Raw genomic sequence first — 19,750 nt, forward strand, 5'->3', positions numbered from 1 at the left:
CCCCCCCCCCCCCCCCCCCCCCCCCCCCCCCCCCCCCCCCCCCCCGCGGCCGCACCCTCACCCACCTGGCCGCGCCAAGCGCCACCAGCGCTGGAACGCCTCGGGCCTGTAGTAGTGAGCGTGCATTGTCCAGGCTGTCGGACACGATCTCGTGGATGGTGTTGAGCACAGCCACCACCGTGTCCTCCTCCAGGCGGGCACCCGGTCGCGACGGAGCCTGCGCATTGCGCACGTTCCGCACCAGCTCAGCCATGGCATAGCTCCCTGAAGGGCAGGGGCGGTTGTCAGGACACGCCTCTGCCCACCCCAGTGGGAAGGAGCGGGATTCAAACAGTGGCCTCCACCAGGAGAGCCCCAGGGAGCTGCAAAGTCACCCACCGTGTACAGGGGCTAGGCCTTGAGACTGTTCAGGAAGACACTAGCTCCAGCAGCTGGGACGGAATGACAGGGGCAGGGCTGGGCCCCTGACCTCCTCCCCACCCTGCCGTCCCCCAGCTCCTGCCGGTGGGACCCCAGAGCAGCCCACTGGGGTCTGCATCCTGGCTCTGCCCCACCAGCGTCCTCACCAATGAGATCCTTGTTGCGCCGGTCCAGGGAGAGGTTGCGCAGGGCGATGGCAACAGCGCGCACCACCTTGTCAGTCTCAGACTGCAGCAGCTCCACGAGCACCGGAAGGCCACGCTCCTTGCGCACCGTGGCACGGATGTAGGTGGCCCACTGTGGCAGTGGAGCAGGGAGTGTGCTCAGCACACGGGGTCCTGCCCACACGCCTAGACATTCTCCTACCTGAGTCCTGACTGTTCCCTCTAGCTGGACCCTCCTCCCGTGCATGACAAAGCCCTACCCAAGCAACTCAACCCCACCTCCAGCATGCACCCTTTGTGCCCCGAACCTCCCGGACCTTGGGGAGGCACTGTGTCCCATGTGGTCCCCACCACCCCCAGGCCAGGCAAAGGCAGAGGCCGGTACCAACAGGGTACCTAGGATTCTCTCTGTCCCCTCCCTGCCAGATTCAGCTTCTCACCATCCAGTTGCCGGCGCTGAGGTTCTGTAGGGCACCAGCGGCAGCTTCCAGGGTGTTAAAGTTCCGGCTCTCCGTGAGGAGGGAGAGGTAGAGACGTACCACCTCGGGCTGATACAGCAGCTCAAAGCCTGGGCACAGAGCACCCACCGCCCACAGTCACCCAGGCCCTCTCCCCCCATTACCCCGTCCCCCCTCCTCCCATCAGTGCCCCCAGGACAAGAGTCAGTTGGGGCCAGGGATGGGTATGGTGCAGTCAGGGAAAATTTAACATCAACACATTCACCCCTTATGAGTGACCAAGGGAGAAAGCATTCCCATTTCCTGGAAGAATAGAGGCTCATGAGGAGGCGGTGGGTCTAAGTGAGGTTGTTGTTCCCTTGACCCTGCTGCCAAAGAAATGGTATTGGACCTGCCTGGCAGCCAGAGCATCCAGGAGGCCTGGGGTAGGGAGGGAGGTGGCAACCAGGGCTGCCCCCCTAGCAACAGGACTCAAACTCCCTAACAACAGGGCCAGCCCTCCTCCCAAAAGGGCCAGATCTCCTGGGTAGATAGGCTGTGCAACTACGGGGAGGAGCTCTAGCAACAAGACCCACCCTCCCTAGTAACAGGGCCCTGTTCTCTCCTATGTAACTTAGGCTGTTACCAGTGCACGCCCCTAGCAACAGGGACCGCCTTCTCAGTCTGCACTCTGCTCAACCACTCCTGGTCCCCCATCAATTGAGGCCTTGGCCCCACAATGCAGCAGTACCTTGCCCCAAAGTACTCCACAGAGGAGGGGCTGAGCAGCCTTTCAGGTGAGCTGCACCCAGACATCACTTCCTCTCCCCTACCCTCCCACCCCACATTTTATCACCCCCTCCCATTCCTCATGCTTCATGGTCCCTCCACTCCAGCTTTGCTGGGCTTCCTGTTCCCCAGATGCTCCAAGCATGTCCCCCACTCAGGGTATTCCCCCTGAAAGTGTTTGCAGGTGCTGGTCCCTCTGTGTGTGAGATTTTCCCTAGACCTCCCATGGCTGGGGTCTCCCACCCTACTTGAGGGTGTCTGGGCTTGCAGGGTGGACTGTGGCCTGGGGCTCACCAGGGCAGAGCTCTCTTACTCAGGCTAGATCCCCAGTGTACAGAACAGCACCAGCACACAGTAAGACTCCAAAAGACACAGAGGACGAGAAGGACAAACCACTCTGCCCCCGTACTAGATCTGACTCCACACCCCAGCTCCCAAAACCCCTGGAGTGAATGTGAGCTCCTCAGCTGACATTGCAGGTCCTGCCTAACTGGTCTCTGCCCTTCACTGAAGGCCTTATTCTATCCCTTCTAGTCTTTTGCATGCTGTGTGACCTTGCAAATGCCTGGCCTCTCTGTGCTTCTGTCTCCAGCCCTGCCTGAAGTGACCCATGGAACTGACCCTGATTCTGAACCCACAGCAGGTACCCAGGGACTGGACAGCCTTCTGGGGATCCCCAAGGCCCTTTAAGCCTGCCTGGTAGCACAAAGCTTCGCTACCTGGATAGGCTTGGGCTGAGCTCTGCCTCCGCCCACTTACCTTTGGCAGCCTCAGTTCGCTTGGGCAGGTCCAGTGTGTCAAAGTTCCGGTCCATCTCACCATCCTTCTTCCCTGGAACAGAGAGTAGACGGAGGTGAAGCCAACCCTGCAGGGGGCAGGTATGCGCCAGGAGGGTGGACACGGCACTTTCCTGCCCAAGTCCCAAGAGCACCCCCAAGTCTGGGACTGGGTACCAGGAGGCCCTGGGAAGGGCAGTGGTTGCAGTGGGGCCTGGGGATGTCCCAGCCTTGCCCCCAGCAGCCAGGACTCATCTCCTGTCAGGTATTGGGAGCAGCACTGCTGACCGCCCCACGGCCTCCCTGCAGCTGCTGAGAGCCAGAAGCCCAGGCTGGATGACAGGGAGGCAGAGAAGCTGAGGGGTGGCAAGGACAAGACCTGCCCGGTTGCACAGTAAAGCAGGGCTGGGGCCAAGAGTCTCAGCCATGGGGAAAAGCCCATCTGGAGTCAGGACCTGGTCACAGACTCTGCTGGCTAGGAGAGACCCCCATCTACAGCTGAGCCCCTACAGCAGCCCCACCCAGCACTCGTCAGCCTTGGCCTGTACCCTCTGTGAGTGAGCTCACTAGCTCCCAGTCACCCTCGTCACAAACAAGGAAGCTTCTTCTCCTCTGAAAGGCAGCAGAGCTGAGTTCAGATGACCTAGGCTCCCTGTTCTACCCAGCTTCACGGGGTCTTTGTGTGGTCCCTTTAAGCCACACACCATCTCATTCCCAGGGGCAGACTTTGCTCCCTGGTGCCTGTGGGAACAAATACACCCAGACCCTGCCCCCCCTTGACTCTCCCTGCTCCAGCTCCAGGCCTGGCCCTGCCGGGGTAGCTGAGTCTGAGGTTACAGAGAACAGCCCGTTGGCCTCCCAGTGAGTCCAGGGCTGACATTCCTGCCGTTGTCATGTCCACACAGTTGTCATGGAGATGGCTGCCCGGGAAAGGGACTGGGGATGGGCCAGGGCCCTGAGGCTGGACCGCCCTGCAGTCGTCATGGAGATGCCTGCCTGGACAATAGGGTGGGCGGCACCTCCCTGGTGCTCACTGCACCCACCAGGCCTGGACAGCAGGACAAACACGGACTCACCTTGATGGAACCACTCCTCTGGGCGGCCGGAGGAAGCACAGGAGAGAGGAGACGAGCCTGAGTGGGCAGCACCCCCCCATGCCCTCCCAGAGAATGTAGACCCCGGAACCTGCCCCCAGCAATTGCCTGTCAGGACGGTGTGAAGGCAGGGCGGGGTGCTGCCTCCAGGGCATCTCAAGGTCTTCAGGTGCTCTGTGAACGCCAGGAGGCAGCATCACCTTCAGCACTTTCCAAACATGGGCCCAAAGAACCCTTCCCGGAACCGAGGAACTGAGTCCAGGCAGCAGCAGGGACACCACCTAGGTTCACTCCTGCCCTCCCCCGGGGGCCCCAGGGTGTCAGCCGGATGACCTACACCCTCTTTGGCTCCCTGCTTCCCCACCTGCCCAAAAGGAGCTGACCAGGTGGTCCCTGGCTTCCGTGACGGCCGTGGGTATGGAGACCCTTCAGCCTGGGGTGGCGGGCGGAGATCTAGAGTGTAATACCCCAGTCCCTCCCACACACCTTTGGCCTTCTTGCCACCGAAACAGCCAGCGTCATCCCTCCTCCGGCGCTGGGAGCCCGCAGCACCGCCAGGGGGCCCAGGCTCAGCCTCCTGGTACCTGTCGGCCCCAGGCACCTCCTTGTGCACGTGGTAGGACAGGTTCCGCATGATACACACACAGTTCTCCACCGACTGCCGGGAAAGAAGAGATAGTGGAGCAGGGCCAGGTGGGCCTGGAGACTGTTAACCCTCCCCGGGAAGCCTGGCCACAGCCAGTGTGCACAGAAGGAACTGGGGGTGCAAAGATGGGGAGGCCTAAGCTAGGGGGCCCACAGGGGTGAGAACTCCCAGGCAGAGGCTGAGGAAGGAAAAAGGTGGAGAACACCCTGCATGTAGAACCCTGTCTGGGATTTCATGGCATGGCCACTTCAGTGTGGCCACTACGGGGTGGCCCGTGCCCAGGGCACTGCCCCAGACTGCATGCCTACTCTTCCTGTGCTGCCCAAATAGTTCACAGGCCCCTGGGCCTAGTTCCTGCTGTCTCCCCAACTCTCTGTAGGAGCTTGTAAGACGAACCCCACTGGGACCTGCTAGGGCACTCCGCCCCCACCCCTGCACCACCCACCTTGTTGTCCGTGTCCTTCCTGCCCACAGCCGACTGCAGGGCATGCAGCAGGGCATCCACCAGCCCTTCACACTCCCGGAGCCGCCGCCGGGCCTCTGCACCATCCGAGCTCACGTTCCTGGGTGGCCAAGAGCAAGCCCTGTGACCCCTGGCTCCCATGGGAACGTCCCAGCCCCCCACCTGGCCTTGGGGTCTTGTCTTCATCTGTAAAACAGGCTCTGACACCACCCTGTTAGGGCTAGTGACAGTGTCCCAATGACCACGGAGACCCTAGGAGGGAGCCCTGGCCTGGCCGCAGTGTGAGGCGGGGGGGCCTTCTCTGATGCCCAGCAGAACTGGAAGGGGACAGAGGTTGGTCCAGAGTCCTAAATCCATGCACAGTAATTCTGGACTCCCCCTGCCCCAGTGGCAGTTCTGGGTTCCACCTTACCGTGAGGTGAGGACCCCATAGGGCCATGGGGGTACATCCTAATGGACAGGCAGGACTGTGGGGACCCAGGGCCACCTTTGGGGACTCCGTAGTGATTCCCAGGGTGGGAGAGTTAGGGCAGAGGTCACAAGGACATGGAATGAGGCCTCTGAGGCAGATGGAAGATGAGGGTCCTGGCTCCCCCTACCCCAGCTGTCACGGTGATGGGAGAGTGGGCTGAAGCTGAGCAGGGCCAGAGATGTGTGGTCCTACATGACAGCATGGCTGACCTTGTCCAGAGGCTGCCCCTGGGGCTGAGTACAGCCCCATTAGGCCCCATTCTCAGGACTCAGGCAGGAACTGTGACATGGCTATGAAGCTCCTAAGACTTGGGTGGCTAATTGTCTTCCATGTTATACAGGACATGAGGACATTCCCAGGTGTGCATACAGGCTCTGGTGCCTGGCTCCTGCCTCCTTGACCGAGAACAGTCCTAGGTGGCTGCATAGAGAGTGCCCGAGCCCAGCCCCCACCCACACCTCAAGCAGCCCGACGTGTTCTTGAAGACTGTTGTCCACTCGGCATCCCTTGGCTTGGAATCCTCGTTGGGCTCGCGCTCCCAGCCCGAGTGGGGCACAATGACCTCATGGGTCAGCGTCTGCAGGCCGTGGTCAATGATGACCATCTTCAGGGGCTCGTAGGATGACAGGTTCCAGAGTGTGCCTACAGGGCACCATCAACCAGCCAGTGCTCACCACACAGGCAGTGATCTTCCTACCTCCCCATGCGACCTCGCTCAGGATATGCCCGATCAGACCAGAAGGTAGGAAGTGACAAATGCTGTGAGAGGTCCTGGGCACCCACCCTGCCCCAGGCAGGATGTGCATGGGCACCTAACAGTAGCTACCAGCTGGCAGAAAGCACCAGAGGGGCTGGGACACAGAGGAGAGGCTGCCCGGGGGCCTGTGGCTAGACAAGCAGGTGCCTTCTCTTCCCCCATCCCTTCTTAGCCACGTGGGTGGGTGGCTCTACTCTACCTAAAGGTGGTCACATGACCCTACCTGGCCAATTGGGTCCCATAAGGCACAATCCCCCAGCACGGGCCCCATTGGAGGGTGGGACCAGACTCCTGGAGGAGTATGGTGATGGGGGGCAGGTGGAGAGGGGGCCTACCTGAAAGGCAGCAAAGTCCAGAGGTAGAGAGACTGGGGACCTCTCAGTCTAAGCCTAATGCCTACCCCCAGCAGCTGGAACTCCTGACTAAATGGGGGGAGGGGGCTTTCCCTGGCCAAGCCTCCCTCTCCTCTCCCTGAGGGATGACGGGAAGCCAGGCGTCACTCACCTGTGACGAGCTCTCGGACCTCATTGTCCCGGGCAGCCCGCAGCAGGCGCACCAGGGCAGGCACACCGCCACAGTCCCGGATGGCGGCCTTGTTGTCCGTGTCTCGGCCATAGGAGAGGTTTCGCAGTGCCCCGCAGGCCCGCCGCCGCACCTCCGCCCTTGGGTGGTCCAGCAGAGCCACGAGCAGAGGCAGGCCCCGCAGCTGCCGCACACGACGTTTGACACCCTCGTTCTCAAAGCACAGGTGTTGCAGGTAGGCGGCTGCGTTGGCTTTCACAGGGTCCACGGGGTGTCGAAGCATGGCCAGGACCTCTGGCAGCTCGGGGTCCCTCCAACGCGGCTCCTTACGGGCGCTGTCGACTGAGGGCGACCGCCGTACCACTCGGTCCAGGCTGCCAAGGCTGCCCCGTTCTGGCTGGGCCAGGGGTGCCGTCGCAGCCGGAAACGGGGGCCGCTCCTCCATCAGCTCACCGCCGTCATCTGCCACATCCTCATAGGCCCTGTGCGTGCAGGCAGGGTGCAGGAACATCTCAGCACTGCCTGAAGATGCCTGCTTACCCACCATTATCTTCTCCAGGGAACCACGAACCCATGAAGGGTGGGGATAGGCCTACAGCATTGGTATTGGACCCCAAGTTCCAGGTGGGTGCTGAGAGTCATACCCTGGGCCAGCAAGAACTGACTCACAGCCAGTGACATGGCCAAACACCAGCCAATGGTTATCAGGGCTTGGATCTCCCTGAGATGGGGAGCTCACTCAGTCCCATCATCAGGCAGCATTCCCCAATTTTGAGCTAAATGTGTTTCTGTGAAATATCTGTCTGTGACAGGGGTCCTGCCTTCCCATGAGGCCCATCTCTGCAATGTGGGATCTGCCAGGATGCGGAGGCAGGTGACCCTCCCTGCACACAGCCACCCTGGTGGGACCGTATAAGGGGCATTCAGGCCACCGGTCCCCCGAGTACAAGATGTCTTTTCAGGTTATCACCATCAAACCTACTTCCTAGGGCAGGGATTGAGGCTAGGAGGGGTCAGGTATCTTGCCTGTGGTCACACAGCATAATCCGTACTAAGGCTGTGATCATGTTCTCACTCTACAGATAGAAAAACTGAGGGCAGAGGTGACAGAACCAGAGTCTACGCTGGGAAGAGCTGGATAGCCTAGTTTCTGGTTGCTTCTGTACACAGGGGCAGTTGAGGCGTGGGGAAAGGCTGGAGCCTCAAACTCAGAGGAAATGCTCTGAGCCTCCTGTGCTTATATCTTCATGGCCATCTGTCTGGAGCAGGGGTAGCAGGTGTTGGGCACTGTCACCAACTTCCCTAATGCCCCAGACCCACAGGGAGGATGTCCAGTGCAACTTCTACTATACCAGAAGCTTCCCTTGTTGCTGTCCTTGAATTGAGGCCAACTCAGACTAACGTGTATAACTAACCTAGCCCCAGCAGCGAGACAGCCTGTGGAGGACTCTCTGCTGGGGGAGTGCAAGGCAGACTTCCTGGAGGCAGGGGCCAGGCTCAGGGTGCTCACCTGGAACGAAGGCCACGCCCACACTCAGGCCTCCTCCTTGTGGCGGTGCCATAGTCAGGCTCCAGCTCCGGGCCACCCTCGTCATCAGCAGCCAGGCTGCGGGTGTCATCCTCTAAGCCGTATGGCTCTGCCTGGAAGCGCTCGGGCTGGGAGCGACCAGCTGGTGGCACAGGCTCAGGACCCGCAGGGAAGGCCTCACGCCGGCCAGGCAGTGTGAAGCAGCCATCCACGGGGCCTGGGCAAAGGGCGCCACGTGCGGGCCGCACACCCAGCCCACGGGATAGACTGCCATAGCTCGGGACATCACGGGGCTCCGGGCCGTCGGTAAAGCTGCCCCCACTGCTGAGGTAGGCACGGGAAAGCGTGGCTGCCGGACCACCCCCGCGCAACAGGAAGTGCCGGTCCAGAGGGCCATCTGCGAAGGGGCCTAGTGGGGGACCGCCGTCCAGCAGGGGGAGGCCATCGGGGCCTACGGGCACTTGGCGCACTGTTCTCGTGGTCACCGTCTTGACCGTCTTGGTCACCTGGTGGGTAAGTGGGTGGCCGGTGGGCTGGCTGGGCAGCCTGAGAGGCCCGGACACTGCCCCGGTAGGGCCAGGGTAGCCTCGGTCTTCCACCCGACCAACAGGTGGCCTCTGGGAGGCCACTCTGTAAATGGAACAACCATGGCTACACAGCCTACTTGCTCACTGCCTGGGGCTGGCCATACCTTGGTCTCAGTGCGCCGGGTAGTGCCATCTTCTGATGTGACAATGGACACGTGGGAGGTAGGTGTGCCAGGGTCCTCCTCCACTGTCACCGTCTCCTCCAGCACCTCGGGCGCCTCTGGCATTGTGGCCAGTGAGGCCTGGCTGCCCGGGCTCTGTTCCTGGGCAAGGGGGGGATGGGTGTCAGTGGGAGGACCCATAACTCACCTGGCCCTGGAACGTAGATGCTTGTGCTGGCCTAGAGGGCAGGAGTGCCTTCTTCCTACCCCTGGAACCCATGGACCCCAGGACCTGTCTCAGCCCCAGATGGTGAAGACAGCAGCCCATTCCTGCCTCCGAATGCCATGGGGCTGACTGGCCCTGTTGCCCCATCCCATGGGAGGCTTTGGGGGTTGAACTCCCCCAATCCTGGTGCCTCCTTGGGCTGAGGTGGCAAATAAGCCCCTGACCCCAGTGGTGCAGTCTTGGGTAGCCCTGTCTGAGCGGCAAGGCCTGGTTGCTACAGGTTCCTGGTGACCCAAGGAGGGTGGTGGGACCTGCAGTTCAAACTCGACATGGCTCACTACCCCTGGCTAGGCCCTCTACCTGTCCTGGGCCTCCTCCCTGCCCCACCCAAGAAACCTGGAGTGCAGAGGCTTTGGGGGAGCAGTTTCAGCACTGCTCACTGACTCCCCAGGGCCACACCCAGGCCTCCATTGTTTCCAAGGTCAGCCAGACGCCCTCGCAGGACAGAAATACCCAGTTCTCAGAATGCCCAAAATACCCTTGTTCCTTCCGGCCTGGACACTCCTGGGGTGTTGAGTGGGCACAGCCTGGCCCTACCTCATTTGGGCCAGTGTTTGGTGCTCCCCGTTGAGACGCTAGGTGTTTTAGCAGAGTCCAGAGATGGTGAATTCAGGCCAGGTGTGCCTAGTTAGTCCTTGACAGGAACCCTGGTGTCCCCTCCCCATATAACTCCCCCCAGGTCTCCCCAACCTGCAGCTCCCCTTGCTTTCATCCCTGCAGGGGATGACCATGGTGGAATTCCAGGCAAGGTAGTTCTAGACAGGGGCCCTTTCAAGGCCCATAAGCCTATGGCCAGACTTGCCAGTGGGGCAATGGAGGCTCGAAGAGGAAAGGTCAGTCCATAGCAGAGCTGAACTGACTGTGCTGACTGGCAAAGGGGTCCGAGAGCCAACGTCCATCTATCCCTGGGCCTCTGACTGCATGGGTCCCCACACCATGCCAATGTCCCAGGATTAGCATCTGGCCAGGATGGGTAGGGGCTGAAACCCAAGCCGCAGTGGGCAGGCGAGCAGAAGCACATTCCTGGGCAGCAGGGGCCAGGTCAGCAGGAGGACAGGCCCTGCTCTGTGGCCCAGATGCTGTGCCTTGAGGAATGGATCCCCTCTCTGGGCCCCAGGCCTCTGAGGCCCAACACAGAAACGGAGCTGAGGCCCCAGGAAGGCCACACCCCTATCTGCCTGCCACCAGAGCTCTACTCTGCTCCTGGCCCTGGGCCTGGGAGGTGTGCAAGGCTAGGTGCCCAGAGCTGCCCTAGGGCCTGCCTCCCGAGGTCCTCAGGGTGTGACACCTCCTCAGGTGGGGGTCCTGTCTGACAAAATGCTTAAGCCCCCAGCTGCACATAGTGCTGAGATTTTGGGCCCCTGCAAACCGTTCAGGGGTCCAGAGACAGGCCTGCACCGTGTCAGGACAGGTGTATCCCATGGGCTCTGGTGACACAGGAAGAAGTCACAGAATGCAGCCTCTGCCCCAGAAGCAGGACCTCAGAGGACAACAATACATGATTTTATAAAAAGGGAAACTGAGGCCTGGCAGAACGGAGAGGCTTAACCAGGACTTCACAGACCACTAACAGGGAATTTCAGGCATGCACAGGGAAGGCAATTTTGCAAGGCCTTTTAGCTATACCTCACCCCTTGCGGGCCACAGCCTTGGCTCCACTCAGTTTGGGGTTGTAGGTGGAATGCCTGCTGGGGAGCTGGCCAGGAAGGAGGAACGATGTTCCCTGAGAAAGAGGAGTCAGCTGAGACCCTGAATAGGGACATGCTGCTAGGCTGCCAGGAAAGGTGGCCTGGGCTCTTCTCTGAGGGCACCGGGAGCCGGGACAGTTCTAGAGAAGATTCAGGGAGAGCCTGTCACTGCTGGCGCCTCGGCTGCCCCACCTGTATTTGGCAACTGGGGGAGCAACTGTGTGTCAGACACTGAGCTCTCCCTGCTGGGCCCTGGGGGGCCAGTCATGGAGGGGCCTAGGGCCACACCCTGGTGGCTGTAAGTGGAGGGGAGGGGCGAGGAGCAAGGCCGACAAGAGGGGACCAGAGCACTGTCAGGAGGACATGGCCCCTGAGTAGATGTGCATACATTAACACTCTCACAGAAGAGCCTCCAGCTCCCTGGTTAGGGGGTGGGTGTGAGGGAGGAGGAGGACTAAGCACACCTCAGACCTCAATGCCACTCTGACTCAGTTTATTCTCACTCTAGCTGTGATGACGGTCTGACACAGTGCAGGAGAGGGGACGAAGGGATGGCGTCCAGAAGAGCCAGGACACCCCCCCACCCTAACAAGGCCTGGCAACCCTGCAGCATCACCCACTAATGCCCAGCCCGGGCAGCCTGGTAGTGGGATCCTGAGGCCCCAAGAACCCCCACTGGCAAATGACCTCAGGGAGCTAAAAACAGGCGATGACTTCACCCAAGCGGGCGGGCAGGCAGGAGCGTGAGTCAGCCAGTGATCACAGGAAGGCCCGGCCCCCGTTACACACGCCTGGGCACACATGCAGATAAGGACCTGGACATGCGTGCATGTACCTGGTGCTTCCAACAGGGACACATGCACAGACACACGTGTGTGTGTGTGTGTGTGTGTGTGTGTAAGCACCCAGCCTGGCCCACAGGCCCAAGCATGTCAATCTGCATGTTGTCCTAACAGGCCCCAGTCCACAGTGCCCACTGCCCCCAGAGGGACTTGCACATGCCGACACATGCCCATCTTGTGTCCAGACTCCCTGGACACCCACTCTGGGGGGATCTCAGAGCTGGTAGCAGAGGGGGGAACCAAAGCCTGCAGCAGGGAAAGACCCAAGGTCAACCATGGTTCAGGCCTCTGCAACATCTTTGGGGTGCTGGCGTGGGGTTGTGGACTGATGACCGCCACATAGTTGGCACTCTGCAGAGGCAGATGACCGGGGCGCCTGCATCCTCACCTGACCTCAAGACCCTGCTCTAGGGCTGCATGTCCACCTATCCAAGGCGGCACACCCCAGAGACCCCAGGCCCTACGGCTCAGGTCCCCCTGCATCCCAGACACGAGCACCAGCCTGGACACACAACCCCCAGCCCTTCACATCCCAAATCTTGCCAAATCCTGTCAGCTGTCTCTTGTCACCTTTCCCCAGTCCTAGCTTCATTCTTGCCCCTCTTCCTGGAACTACTGACCTGCCTCCCATCACCTACCTCCAGGGCCCAAACTGCCCCCTGGCACTCCCATCATGGTCTACCTGGTCCCTGGTCTATAGGCCTGGCAAAGAGTGGGGCTGCTGTCCAGACCTGGGGTTTCCCAGGAGCTCCCTGGAATTTGTGGAAGGGGCCTGGCCCAAGATTCAAGCCCGGGGCGAGAGTGGCCAGCACGCAGAAAGCTAAACCCAACCAGCCACCACTGCTCTCAAGAGGGTCCGCAGAGGCACAGAGCTGGGCACAGCTTCCTTATATGGAAACAGAAAGTACCCAGGATATCAAGGCCAAAGGACAAGCAGGATAGTGCCCGTCCCACCTTCACGGCCAGATCTAAGGAATGTGGGGAGTAGAATACAAGATGTGGGCCAACATATAGAGGGGCTGCCACCTGGGCAAAAGCCCACAAGCACCTCTGAGGTACACGTGGGAATGGCAGCGGGAAGGTTAGAGGAAACAAGCCAAGTCATAATGGGGGAGGGGGGGTGGACTGGGGTCCCAGAGGCATGGATCTATGTCACCAACCACACTTCACAGATGAGCACCCATGGTGTATGTCATGAAGAACAAACCTCAAGATGGGTGCCCCACCCTGTCCATGGTCCCACCGCACATGCAGGGAATGGGTTAAGGTAGGATCCCACACCTGGCTCCCACAATCCCCAGTCCTGGCCCACAAAGGGCACAAGACAGCTGGCACTTAAAGAATGAATGGATGAATGAATGAAGGAAGGAATGAACATGTCTCCCTATCCCCTCCACCCCAGCACAGCCATCCCCGATAGAGTCCAAGAGAATCCAGGCTGGCATCTGTCACCAGAGACCAAGCCCTCGGCCACCACAGATGCCCTCTCTTGATGTCCAGAGCCTCTGCCCAGCCCAGGCAGATGGGGAGCTCACCCCTCCAGAGCAGCAGGCTGCCTGCCAGGGCTTGCAGTCCACACTGTGTGGCAAGACACCAAGGGGCATTGGGTGCCCAGCAAACTGGGGTAGCAAGGTTGCAGGGGTGAGCAGGGCTGGCTGTCACCCACCCCAGTTTCTCCAAGCCCAGCCCGTATCCATCAGCTACACAGTGGCCCCACCTCCCCCCCAGCTGACCCTTACATCTCTGGGACAGTCAGTGCCCTGAACGTAGGGGCCATACCAGAGACGCCCAGCAGGCAGAAACCCAGCTGCCAGGGAGAAGCAGGTGTGACCTGGCCCCCAATCACAAGGGGCCTGGGGCAGTTGCTCCTCCAGTCAGCCTCAGTTTCCCTGCCTGTTACTGGACCCCAAACCCTCTGAGCACGAGGTGCTGGCTGCCCACACGCCTCTCTCCCGCTCCTTCCCAGCCCTGGGAGGCTGACTGCCTGGGTTTTCCTCGGAGACCCCCTCCCGCCTCCGCACGTGGGCAGGGCCTTCCTCCACCCCTCCCCTCACGTGCGCTGCCGCGGCAGACAGGGCTTCCATTAAAGCTCCGGAAGCTCCTTCGCAGGTCCCCAGAGTCGGAGCCCGCGCTAAGAGTGTGAAGGGGGGGGAGGCCCACCGTGCCCCCCCCCAAGGAGCTGGAGGCCTCGTCCGGCTGACCTCTCCGGACTCGGCATCCCTCCCGCACAGAGGCGCTGCTCAGGAAGGCCCTCACCCACCACCCCCGCCCAGGCACCTGTCCTGGGCGCTACCCTGGGGTGCACCCACCCCGATCCCGGCCTCGCTTCCAGGCGCGGAGTCGCACCGCCCGGGGCGCCCGCGCCTGGTCCCCAGAGACCCCGCGGCCCCGCCCCGCGCCTTGCACACCCCCACCCCGGGCGGTGCGCTCACTCCGCCGCGCCGCCCCGCCTGCCCCGGGGCCGAACGCGCCGGCCCGAAGCTCAGACAATAGCCTCCTCCGGCCGGCCGCTCCGCGGAACAAAAGCGGGTCCTCCCGGGAAGGCCGGCGCCCCGCCCTCCGCCGCCAGGCCCCCGGGACGATGCCCCCACGCCTGGGACCAAGTTCCCTCCAACCTGTCTGAGTTCGGCCGGCATCGGGCCGGGCTCGGGAGGGGGGGGCGTGGGCCGGTAAGGACGGCGGCGACCTCGGCGGCGGCGGCAGCTAAACCGGGCTCGGCTCCGGCGCCTCCGCCGCTCGGGCTCGGGCTCGGCGGACTCGCTCCCCGCGGGGGCGGATCTGGCGGCGGTCACGGCGAGCAGCCAATGGAGCTGGGCCGCGCCCAGGTGGGGCGGGGCGGGGGCCGGTGGGGCGGGGCAAGGTCCCGCCCTCCCACCCGCACGGAGCGCAGCTCGGCTGCCAGGGTGGGGCCGGGGTCGCTCCTAACTCCCGGCAGCCTGCCTGGACTCTTCGTCCCTCCGCTTCCCCTGCGGGGGTGACATTTTCCCGCCGAATGACTTTGGCCGAGTCCTGCTTCCCACGCCTCATTTTGCCTCCAGTAAAAGAGCTCACAGGCCCCTCCCCCTGTAGAGTTAGGGAAACTGAGTTCTGGCAGAGCTGGGGCCAGTGCAGCCATCCTCTTTGGCACAGGCTGCTCATCCTGACTGGGATAAGTTTCCCCCTGCTGTGAAATGAGGGCTGATCAGACAGTAGTTACAGCCATGTCAGCATGACAAGGTCTCTCGGGTCTCCCAGGTCTGGCCTCAGGCCCTTGCCCAAACCCCCAGGATGGTCCCCCAAGTAAGTGCCTCCACGGAGCTCAGTTGGGGCCTGACAAATGGACCTGGCACTGATACACTTTGTCTTGGGTTCTCCCCATCAAGGCCCAGAGGTCCAGGATCTCCCCCCCCCCCACTTAGGGTGTCAGAGCAGATCAAATGGTATGTGTGGGGAGGCTCAGCAGTTGGGTGACACTGGGTGAAAGCTCCCAAGGCCAAGAGGGCCTCAGACGCTCTCTCCATGCTTTTGATGCACTGGGAAGTGGTTGGGGCCGGGGGCCGGGGAGTGGTATCACAGTGGCTGGTTAATCAGGACTTCTCCAAACCAGGCATGACAGGAAGGTACAGCCACACCCTGGAGAGTCTGGCTGTGCTGGATGAAAACACAGACCCAGAAGGGCTGGGCTGGGCCCCTCTTGGGTCATACCCCACAAAGGCGAGCCAATGCCTCTTGTATCACGAATAAGGAAACTAGGCTCGAGATGAATAAGGACAAGGGCAAGGGCCAGTGTAAGGAAGTTCCATGGGTCTTGGCAAGCAAGGAGGGCAGGGCCTGGGTTTCCTGCCTGCCCTCCTGCTTTGCCCCAGACCCCACGCGGAAAATCCAGCCACCCCCAGGGGCTACCCTTCTTCCTGGACATGCCATGTACATAGGCCATGCAGCCAGCATGCTCAAGCACTCTGGGTGTCCACTGCATGCCCTCGGAGCCTCCGTTTCCCCACCTACATAGGGGTGAGTTGCCCTGACCACTGGCCCCCTGTATCTTCCATTCGTGGCAGCCCCACAGGGAGCCACCTGGAACAGGAGCAGCAGGAAGACTGGACTACAGCCCTGAGGAAACTTACATTTCAGCTGCTTCTACCTTCTCCCAAACTTCACCAGCTGCTAGTGCCCCAGCCACATACCCACCTTGGCCTAGCTCAGGGCTGGCCAGGTCCCTAAAGGCCCCCCCGTGCCCCCCGACCACACACACAAACACACACACAGGGCTTGACAGCTGGCCCTGCTCCAGCCAGGGGTCTGGAGCGGGGAGCTCTTCCTGCTGGAGGATTAAAGGCAGGTGGCCGGGACAGTGGTGCAGCCTGGGGAGCACAGTAGTAGCCCCTGGCCTCTCAACCCCTTAGCCCCAGCGACCTGCCTTGCCACTGGCCCTGAGTTTCACAGACCCCAGCTCTGACCTTGAGGACCAGCTCCAGGCAGCCCTGGGGCTCAGCAGGTAGGTCACTAGGCATCTCCTGCTGAGACAAATCTGGGAAGGAGTTTTGGCATCAGGGCTGCCAGGCCTGGCCAGCGGATGTGGCCCCGCCTCCCCCAATGTCCCATCAGCCCTGCCAGTCTAGCCACAGCCCTGGGAACACATGCTCTCTCCGATCTCACCCTGAGAAAACCATCTCCCAAGAGACAGAAAACCAAGGGCAGGCCAAGAGGACAGTGGGCGGGGAGAGGTTATAGCCTGAGGTCTTTAGTCCACAGCCCCCAGGAGGCTGGGGCAGCTCCAGGCTATGGGAACATCTTTCTGTGGGGGCACTGACCCTCAGCAGTGCCCTCTGGGCTGGAGGCTAAAGCCCTTTCCGGCCTGGGAGGGCTAGAAAGAGGGCCTGGCGCCTGAAGGATGTCCTTGAGGTCAGTGACTGCCACTGTCCCCATGTGGCCCAGCTGAGCTGTTCCACTCCCCACCACATCTGAGGGTGCAGGCCTCACCCTCTGGGTGCCTGAGATCCAGGTGGTGGTGGGGGTGGCTCTTGCACCTAGACCCACCCTGCCTCAGTCCTGGCTTCCTGTGGACTAGCTCCTTGGCCCACCTTAGCACCAAAGGCTTGGAAAGACAGCTTCCCAATGGTGTCTGGGCCCTCTGGAGACATGTCTTTGACTTCGACTGTATACCACGCTGGGTTGTGTGTGTGCATTGCCCACTGGCAGATGAGACCATCAAGGCTCTGGGGGTAAAGGTCACTCGCCAAGTCCCCCGACCTGATGTGGGCCACTGCTTCTGAGCCCCACATGCCCTGTCTAGGCAAAGCTAGCCCAACTGGGTCAGTCTCAACCGAGACCAATACCTTGCTCCCTTTCTCTCCAGCCACAGAGGTGCAGGCTGCCCCAAGCTGCCAACAGCCTGTCTCGTTCCCTGAAGTCGGGGCCCAGTGATGAGAGGTTGTGCTGGGGGACATACTGCAAGGAGGTCTGGCTGCCAGGTTTAGGAGGGCAATGGTGGTACCCCTGCTCAGGGAGCTGAGCCAGAGAAACAGAACACCCCTGGGAGGGCCCTCTAGGGTCACTCTGTGACAAACACTGGGGACTCAGTAGGCCACGGTCCCCTAGGCCTCTGGGTCTGGTCTTGAGCAGGGGCAACAGTGGGAGGTCTGTAGGGTGGACTCCCACCCAGGGCCCTCCTTCTCCTGGCTCCTGGGACAGCTCTGCCCTGCCTATCCCCTGCCTTGTGCCTCAGTCAGTAATATGAACCGAAAAATCACACCAAACTCCAGGCCTTCCACGGTTTCTTGTTCTGCCCCTACCACCCCATAAACCAGGTGCTCAATCCACAGGTCACGCACTGGGGTACAGTGGCTGGAGGGAGGGATCCAGGCCATTTACTCCTGACTTTAGAGTGCTCAGGGCCTAGCCACAGAGCAGACAGGGCTTCACGCCTCTTAGGGATGAACAGGGGCCTGAGCCCAGTTTAAGGGCATTGGCCGGTGGAGAAACTGAGGCTCTAGGTCACTGTCTGAGCCGTAGGCAGAGCCCAGGGCCTTGCTCAAGCCTTCCCCTAGGGCTGACTCACTGATGCATGCAAGGAAGGAGGATACCATGGCGAGCAGACTCCAGGGCTGGCAAAACCCTCCATGTCACCAGGATGACTGCTGAGCTGACCAGAATAGACCTTGCCCAGCTACCTGGGCTCTGAGGACTCACTTGAGTGGAGGGTGCCATTCTGAGGGTTGGGCTGTGTCCTGCCCATTCATCACATGGTGTCCTATACACCCAAATGAGACTTCAGCCGCCTTGGGATCCCGCTTTTCTCCCCTCCTCAGAGGTGCCAGGGTAGCTTGCAATAAGCCGTTCAATACTGGCTTATGGTCCACCAAGGCCCCTTGACTGTTTCCCTACTTGGCCATTTTCACCCTTCCGGAGTCACTGGGGTGTTACCTGCAGGACCAGCTGTTGCCAGGCCATTGGCAGGGACTGCCCACCGCCAACACCACCACTGCCCATGCCAGGCTGCTGGGCACGCTCCAGCTGCAGGGCAACATGGCGCCGCTCCTGCTCCAGAGCTCGCGTCAGTTGCTCAAAGCGGGCCTCCTGCTCTTTCACCGAGGCCAGGATGCTGGCAGCTGAGTGCACGTTGCAGTCCTCCATGACCAGGATGCCAGCAGGCTGCAGGCAAAGCAGAGCAAGGTCAGGGTGGGGCCGGGACAGAGGCCCAGAGAGGCCATCACAGGCCCCATACCCACCCCACTCACAGATCATACGACTCACTCCCAGACCAGAGCATCCAGCTGTCCAGAGAGAAGCTGCATTGATTAAATTCTAAATTAAAAGCCATTAATCCGAGGCTGGCCGGAAGCAGCCAGCTCCCTCCCTGTGGAGTGTGGGGCTCTGAGCTGGGAGCCCCTGCTTCCTGCCAGGTACAGCAGAACCACTGACCGTGGGCGTTCCAGAGCCCTCTGGGAAGGGAAGGGTAGGAAGAGCTGGTATGACCACCTCTCAGACCTCCCAGGCCCTCTGCTGCCCAGAGCGCATGCCAGTTCATCCCAACCTCATGGGGCCAGCACAGGGCCAACTCCCGGAGGCAGTGCTCCGGCCCAGAGAATGTAGGGAACCCAGCCATAGCCACACAGCTGGTGTGGCAGAGCTGGTGCACCAGCGGGCAGGGAGAGAGAAGCCACGCCACAGCCGCCAGGTGAGCGGGATGCCTAGGCAGGTGAGGGGATACCACTGGCCTGCAGATCAGCAGTTAGGCCTCTACTCACAGCCACACTGGCTGGGAACAAGGGTGCTACCTACCCACATGACAGAATAAAAATCAAGGACAGCCTGGTTGAGATTCTGCACTCAGAAGTGGCCCATGCACCTCACGCCTGACTTGGAGGGAAGGTGGAGGGCAGGGTCCCAGGCGTCTGAGGCCCAGTCTATGGGCAGGGTCAGGCCTGGCTGGGTCCCTGCCCAGTGCTGCCCCTGAAGGCCCCAGGGTGGTAGGTAGGAGCAGCAGGGACTCAGCAGCTGGAACCACAAACCAGCACTCTCCTCACTGCTTGCTCCCTGGCTGCCTGGCATAGTTGTTCTTCACGAGCAAAAAGAAGCGGGGGGCGGGGGGGGTACATGGAGCACAGAGCTGCGTACAGCAGCAGCCCAGTAGGCGGGGTGCAGGCCATGTGGCCACACCGCTGGGCACTGGGGTGTGGTGCGATGCCCAGTACTGCTCGGGGCCTCCTCCCGGCCCAGCCCACGCCAGCCAGCTGAGGCTGACTCTGCTGGCCCCAGGGGCCCCTGCACGACACAGGGCCTGAGCTTAGAGACACAGTGCAGCGGGCAGCACCCTTGGAGGACCAGCTCTGCTGCTCACTGGGCCACTGGTACCAGCTGAGCCAGGGACAGGGTTGGGGGCATGTGTGTACATAGAGATGAAGACACCATAGAGCCCAGCCCACTGTGAAGCTGGGGAAACCAAGGCCTAGTGAAACAAGAGGCCAGCATAGGTCCCAGAAGCTAAGCTTCATTTTCCCAGCACCCGTCACACAAATAAAACTGTCAGTGTGACCCAGCAGAGGGGCAGCGAAGTCAGCATGTTGGGCTGGGAGAGGTGGTGGCCATCATGGGGGGAGGGGAGGAGCTTGGGTGGGGATGAGGAAAGTGAGATAGAGACTGGGCTCTTTGGCCAGCAGGGAATAAGGGACAAACAGCATGGCATGTTTGTCCCTGGGT

The 19,750-nt window shown here is 61.3% G+C and overlaps 1 protein-coding gene across 5 annotated transcripts in view; it reads right to left on the reverse strand.

Moving 5' to 3' along the window:
* ARVCF (ARVCF delta catenin family member) overlaps window positions 1-19,750 on the reverse strand; it is a 49,569-nt gene that overhangs the window by 3,492 nt on the left and 26,327 nt on the right. For 4 of the 5 annotated variants that reach the window (XM_040619587.1, XM_040619589.1, XM_040619588.1 and 1 more), the window contains exons 3-13: window positions 17,975-18,202; window positions 8,760-8,918; window positions 8,051-8,574; window positions 6,523-7,022; window positions 5,720-5,903; window positions 4,772-4,889; window positions 4,167-4,338; window positions 2,570-2,641; window positions 1,025-1,152; window positions 567-717; window positions 66-264 (exon numbers count right to left, since the gene is read on the reverse strand). In XM_040619587.1, the coding sequence (XP_040475521.1) occupies window positions 66-264; window positions 567-717; window positions 1,025-1,152; window positions 2,570-2,641; window positions 4,167-4,338; window positions 4,772-4,889; window positions 5,720-5,903; window positions 6,523-7,022; window positions 8,051-8,574; window positions 8,760-8,918; window positions 17,975-18,184 (2,417 nt within the window). In that variant the 5' untranslated portion in view covers window positions 18,185-18,202. Of the gene's footprint in view, window positions 1-65; window positions 265-566; window positions 718-1,024; window positions 1,153-2,569; window positions 2,642-4,166; window positions 4,339-4,771; window positions 4,890-5,719; window positions 5,904-6,522; window positions 7,023-8,050; window positions 8,575-8,759; window positions 8,919-14,187; window positions 14,305-17,974; window positions 18,203-19,750 lie in introns of those variants that run through there. The other variant, XM_040619591.1, reaches the window with a different exon arrangement.

Source organism: Ursus maritimus, unplaced genomic scaffold, assembly GCF_017311325.1.
Source record: "Ursus maritimus isolate PB19 unplaced genomic scaffold, ASM1731132v1 scaffold_33, whole genome shotgun sequence".
In the NCBI taxonomy this organism is placed as follows: Eukaryota; Metazoa; Chordata; class Mammalia; order Carnivora; family Ursidae; genus Ursus; species Ursus maritimus.